The following is a 6,913-nucleotide window of genomic DNA, read 5'->3' as shown; positions in this document are numbered from 1 at the left end:
TTTGGGCATAACGTGCAATAAACCAATCAGAGTCTCATCTCCCATTCCCATTCCCAAAGACAGAAATCGTCTCCAGAGAGGAAACGGATCTAAATGCATGGAATGACAATTCATTAGCCTATGACATGTAGGCAATGGCGCAGTCTATTTCAGTTGCCTCAAAATAGCAACGCGCCAGTAATGCACCTGAACACACCTCGTTTTCAGACCAGCATGCCCATGTGCACACAAATGAGCGCAAATGCATTTGCTATTTAAACAACGTGGTGCAGGACGTGAAAATGACAACTGCCTCGGGCTGAAACTAGCAAAAACCACTTGCGTCGCGCCTGGCGCCGCATTGCGCCAGCTGTATGATAGGGCCCATAGAGTGACAAATGATATTTATATGCATTTTGTGTAAATAGTCTGCTATCATGTTATAAAGATCTCATTGATTTACATTGCAAGCCATTTGAATTTCATCTTACTTTTTGACCAGATAAATAGCAAATGATATTTACGTCAAATTTCATATTTTTGCTCAGTTGAATAAAACTGAGGTGTCCATGTTTTTTTTATCATACTGTAATCATACAAGTGATCTATGATACTCAAAAAAAAAAAACGTAATTTCTGTAAACTATTTTTTAGGTTTTTTTTCTGACTATTATTTCATATGTCAGACTTTACAGGGTAAATAAAAGACCTAGGGAAATAATCCTAACACTATATAAATGGATTAAGATCTCAACAAAACAGCTAAAATACTAAGATCACAGATAATAAAGAATTAACAGTAAGGAATCAGTCTAAATTGGCTTGATCCTTTTAGGCCCAAGCCCTTTTTTTTCAGACTGCAGAGATCAGTCAAGCTGTCTGTCTCTTGTCTTTTCTGTGGGCCGCTCTGTCAGGCATCTGCCTTGTGACCAGCCCTAAAACTCAATTAAACGCTCCTCTTTTTACTCATTTTGCTTGCCATTTTGAGTGAAATACTCTGCTTGTGCTCCACAATCAGTGAGCTAGGAATTATAATACCTAAAATAGACTCAATAATGCTTTAAACAAACCAAAGCAAACAATGCTGGCATTTTAACCTCACGGAAAGACTTTCACATGCATCAGAAAGCACTCTGAACCAAAATTAATCAGTCACTTTCTTCTATTCTTTCTCCCCCGGGCCTTCGGTCACCCACTTACCGAAGTTGACGTTGTATTCACCACCCCGCTCACGGTACATCTGGTAGACAAAGACGCAGGAAACAGGTTTGAGCAGCAGGCTCAGGATGGCCATGCCCCCACAAAAGCGGAACAAGTCCAGGTTTCTCTCATAATGGCTTTCAACCTCCGCATAGTACAGCCCAAAATGAACAATGTCAGTCAGGATGGTCACTGCCAATCCAATCAAGAACTGAATGAAGGAGAGAAGAGATCAAATATTAGTATGGCAAATATACTATGTACAAACACATAAGAAGGTCAAAAAATAATCTCAGCATGCTCATGGCCCATCTCGTAAGCTCGAATCTGATTGGCTGGCTTTAGACAACTTCCGGCGAGGAGGACACAGAAATTTTTTTGTATCAGGAAGAACACTAATTCAAATTAATTCAAACTAAGTTACATGTATAATACAATTTTATGCATTACACATTATACACATTACACAATCTATTTCAGATAAACTCACCCCTAAATGGCACACAAAAACCAAACAAACTGGAATTTCTTGCTTTACACGTCAGTCAGATGCTCTTTTCCTGTCTAAGAGGGTGGTTTATCCTGACAGTTAACTGTAATGTGGACCAGACCTTATAGTCAAAATTCTGGCTATGCAAGACTCAAGCTGTGGATTTCCCATCTGTCATCAATATTGAATAAAATGTTTGTCTTTAAGCCTTCATGACCTAAAAATCATGTTCTTCTTGGATGAAAAAAAGTCACACCTACCATTAATACAGCGTCTATGGAGTCTCTCTGTGCAATGGCCCACACTCCCACTGCAAGAGCACTCACGTTCCCCAACACGTAAGAAGTAGGAAGCCAGGTGATCGAACATGCCCTGCATACAAACATGGATTAAAACCTGCATACAAACCATTTTAATTAGGGCTGTCAATATAACTCAGTTTGCTAAAATAAATAAAACAATAAAGTGATTTAAAAAAAAAAATACAGCAAATGAACACTTCATTGTCCTCTTATCCATACATAAATTGTATAATAAGCAATTTTTCTACTGTCAGAGCATTCAAGCTTCAAGTACCACCTAAATTCAAAGCATATTTCCGTGACCTGTGCAGCCAGCATAGCTCCAGCTGCTACTACAGACAATGTACCACACTAACTGAGAGAAGAGATCAATTCAAATTAATTCAAATTAATCTGTTACATAATTTATTAATACAATACAATATGAAAATGGCTTCAAATGTTATATATACACACACATTTAGAGGCTTGAATTTTTTAGTCTGGAGAAGAAATATATTTCCATTTCTGTTGCACTAAAAACTGGATACTAAAGTTTTACTAATGGTGAAATTCCACAGGTTAGTGTGGGAAAACAGAAACGAGAAAGGCAAATGCACCATAACTCTCACCAGATTGTCAGTAACCAGTGAGCCAACACGATGGCCTGCAGAAAACAAACACACACACACACACAGTGCAGCTCATGAGTAAATGTACAAATCTGTTCCCTAGACATAGGCCGTGGCTCAAACCCAGTAAACATTCAGTCATGGGCCTTTTTGGGCTTACATGCCCAAAAATGTTGCTGCACCTATGATCTGGGGCATCTCTAAAGTTCACAGTGCCCAGAACAAATACAAATACCTTTAATAAATGCAATGCGTTTCTATAATGATGAGGATATGAACCCATACAAAAGAACGATTCTGTCCAAAATGAATAAAATAAATATATTTACAGCACTACTATATCCATTCAGAATCTTACTGGTTCCTGGTTATAATAATAAGCAAAACTGAGGAAATAAAGTAACAAAACGGACAAAAAGTTGCTTTACTGGATAATAGGTAGATAGATAATAGGTAATAGATAATTAAGTTACTGCTAAATTATTTAACAAATTTAATGTTTCCTGTATCATAAAAAGTGTAGAAATATTTTAAATAAAACAACCTTTTTCTTTTGATCTTTAAGGTTTTGATGGATCATTTAGCAATGGATTTTTTTTATATCAATGTACTCACTGTACAACACACATACTGAATGAAACAAATACATTACCTTGAGATTTATTGCTGGTATTTCCATAGTTTCACTGCCCCTTTATGATTTAGTGTCCCTCTGTAGTTTTCAGTATTTCACAAAGGAAGCCTCAAACACTTTCATCGTAACTGTGTGTAACAGAAGTTTGCTCAGCTCTCTGAAGTGACTACAAACATAAACCATGTGACACCAGCATAAACCATGTGACACTCAGCATGACCAGAGCCATGTGACTACACCTCCCACAACTCATTACTCCATCTGAACATATGAGAGCATAATAATTTTCTAGATTCACCCCTGGTACATATTTACAATAACATCTTGTTTTCTGAAAGTTATAAGAGAGATCAATAGGGTTCATGATCCATAGGGTTTTATGTTTTTGTTTTTTTCCTTTTCCTTTATGTCTTCTGTCATTGTGCATGTTGTTTGGCTCTAGAAAAATATCAATGCATCTAAACAGAGTTTGACAAGTTATTCTTCAGCTCCCATCGTTTTGTGGCTCATGTTATTTTAATACGCAGTCCTTTAAAGACTTGTCATAGCAGAAACAACCTAAATACATTGCACATACCTCTTGGCTCATTCATAACTAAATAAAACATAGCCTGTGCTCATAAATGATTTGTTAAATGCTCCTACACAGACACACATGCTTATGGACATGAAATTACTAAATTCAACAAAACTGAATTTGATAGATGCTGCTGGTCCAATTAGCCAGCTGTGAACCATGATTTTAATAACACCTGGGACAGTTCTTTGGAAGCATATGTCACTAAGTCTGACGAATAGCTCAGATTTGAGCTAGAGGAACCAAAACCTACTTTGGAAGGTTTTCACATGTCATATGGGAAATCAGTTACTTTGTTGTTTGAGAGTCTGGCAAAAAGGTTCATCTTCCTGTTTGACCTCTGATATATATTAGGCTTGTCTTCACAAATGACAGTGTTATGATGCACATAAGATGTAGTTGTGTGTGTGTGTGTGTGTGTGTGTTTCACTATTAAGCCACAGTCACACTAGACTTTGAGCATGCAAAATTTCTGTGGATACTGGATGGTTTGTAGTACATCTAAAATGTAAAAATATGCTGAGATATGTTTATCTCACTTGTCGATATATGTCCAGACGGTACGATAAGCCGGGTTTCGGCTTCATACTTCCTGGATCATGCGGCCAGATCACAGGCTTCTGTGGGAGTCTTCTTGATCATCAGGCCCCCGGGACAGCATGCTTCAGACACGGGTCACGACGAGGCATTCCCCATAGCGACCCCTAGAGGACGCAGTGTCTCGTTCCCTACTCAGGGAACCATGGTTACATAAGTAACCTGAGACGATTTCTTATGGTGAATATTATCTACTGAATGTACATCTACTGCATTTCAACAGCAGTGCATAAGGAAACATCTCTTTCTCTGTCCCTCACTCTTATGCCATGCTTTATTGACTGTTTTATAGTCAATGCAGCTCCTGGGGTGACAGTGTTGTGCAGTGAGTGTCCAATCGGGATGTGTGTGAATGTGATATATCATTTCTGTGGCCTCACTCCAAGACCAGCCAAGCCCAGCATGAGACTGCATCAAAAATACATCAGCTCGATCTGCTTAAAAGCACAAGAGTGTGATGCTTTTTTTTTTTTTTCAAAACTGAGTTACAGTCGGTATAGGAGGAAGGTAACATGTATTTTGATTGTTAACTTTGTAGCAGCTGCTAATTTTAAACAGTTCTGTATGCAGTAGATAATTAAAGTCATGTGGTGTGCTCAACCTTCAGAAAACATAACACACATATAATCACACATATTAAATCATAGAGAGGACCCCGCTTGACCCTTATGTCTATAATTTGAGCCTTTTATGACAAGCAGTTAGTTCAGGTTGTAAAATGTCAATGGTGCAATTCCTCAAAAATGTAATTTATTAATAATTTTTTTAAACAAACCTTTATCCTATTAAACTGGATATCCTAGCTTTCGCCAGTAGGAAAAATATATTGCTAACCTGGATCAATAACCATCTCTGAAAGGTTAGATTATTAGAGAAATTATTCATTTAGAACTTCTAATATGTGTTGGTTATGTGTTGGGGTGATAAATTGAAGGTGAAAAACAAGAAACAGTGATACTCAGGAAGCAAGTGTGACACAGAATACACAAAGAGAATGGGAAGATAAATAAACAGCAAGGAAGGCAGAAAGACACAGAGACAGAGAAAGCAAGGTCACCTGCTCTGCAGAGAGCCTTCCAGTCCCTGGACAGAGACAATGCCACAGACTATTAGTCAGTTTAGAGGACACATCCATGCATTATAGAGTTCTCTGAGGAAGTTTTTCAGAGGCATCATACACTGCCTGAGGTTCTAGATTCAATGGCAAGTCTATGCTTTACCGCCAGTGTTCACCTTTTTGTGTAATTGTGCTAATAAAATTCTCTTTAATACCTACAGATGATGCCTTTTTTGATTAATATCAAAATTCCTGTAGTTTAGATAAATCATGCAATAAAGTTCAAACGAATTCTTTTGCAAACCATATTGCAGCACAATTCAAAAAACATAATCAAAAGTAATAAATACATATCTTCTGTATCTTCTCCTGCCTATAATTTGTTTCATTTTCATGTTTCATTATAATTCACTGATGCGTTATATGAGAATGGTTTGATGTTTCAACTTGATATGGCCAGCATGGTCTGAAGATGATTTCACCTAAATCTATAAGAGAAGTTTGAAAAAGTATGTAGCTACACAAGGAATCTAATGCGGTTATGGTTGGAATCTGGTGGTTAAAATATTTTTTTACAATTTTGTGACATTTTGCCTACATCCTTTGTCAACTTCTCATGTACTCTCAGTGTATGATGCTGATACATTCGTCACAGTACATCAATGCGTTGATGAAACAAAGCATTTTACAACAAAATTTACAATTACGACACAATATGGCTGACCTAAGAGCATGATTTAAAAAAAAATTTTTTGCCTAACCAGTTAATCACAAACCCCATCCCACAGTTAATTTTATTGTTCAACTCAATTGAGCCGTCACCTGTTCAGACTTGTTTCATTGTTGTGTATGCGTTTAACACTGTGAATTACATGACCAATAAAACCATTAGAATCGACTGTGAGGCGGGATTGCATATTTTGTTGGTTTGGGGAAAATATCACATCTAGTCAAGAAAAAAAAAATAGCTTATATTATATCCAGTCAATCATTGTTGCATTGTGGGAGACAGTACTAAGCACAGTCATGTACACTACACATATTAGCTAGTAAGTAGCAAGTCATCAGAGTACCCCATGCATTTAGATCATGAACCTACAGTAGCAGTGCATGGTAACATGAAGTGTACTACTTCAAATGTAACTGTTGTCTTTCCTAATCACACGGTTTTGAAAGGTTGTAGGGAAACTTAATATTTTTGTGACCTAAATATTTGCAATAATATATCAGAGTGTGCTATTTTCTCAGAGCGTCTGTAATGGAGAAAAAAACTGTTAGGATCCTAGTGTCCTTTAGTTAAGTTTATTTCTGGTATACCAGTTAAAAATAATCGACAATTTATCGAGCGTGAGAAATTTCAAGTTGAAAACAATGTGACAGAAAAGACTTTACAAAGACTAAAGCATTTCAGCTCCACTAACATAAAAGTCTAATAAACAGTTCAATCAAGACAGTGAGGTGTGTCA

General features: G+C 37.0%; 1 protein-coding gene across 1 annotated transcript in view; it reads right to left on the bottom strand.

Annotated features, from left to right (window-relative positions):
* LOC107742911 (type-1 angiotensin II receptor-associated protein-like) overlaps nt 1-3,377 on the bottom strand; it is an 11,375-nt gene extending 7,998 nt beyond the window's left edge. Inside the window, exons 1-4 of the mRNA XM_016555992.1 lie at nt 3,235-3,377; nt 2,583-2,617; nt 1,930-2,041; nt 1,180-1,390 (exon numbers count right to left, since the gene is read on the bottom strand). Coding sequence (XP_016411478.1) covers nt 1,180-1,390; nt 1,930-2,041; nt 2,583-2,617; nt 3,235-3,261 — 385 coding nt within the window. The 5' untranslated portion in view covers nt 3,262-3,377. The remainder of the gene's footprint in view (nt 1-1,179; nt 1,391-1,929; nt 2,042-2,582; nt 2,618-3,234) is intronic.
* Nucleotides 3,378-6,913: the final 3,536 nt, after the last annotated feature.

The sequence above is a fragment of the Sinocyclocheilus rhinocerous genome, unplaced genomic scaffold (genome assembly GCF_001515625.1).
Source record: "Sinocyclocheilus rhinocerous isolate Xijiao unplaced genomic scaffold, SAMN03320098_v1.1 scaffold76, whole genome shotgun sequence".
Classification (NCBI taxonomy): Eukaryota; Metazoa; Chordata; class Actinopteri; order Cypriniformes; family Cyprinidae; genus Sinocyclocheilus; species Sinocyclocheilus rhinocerous.
This window is presented reverse-complemented; position numbering and strand designations above follow the sequence as displayed.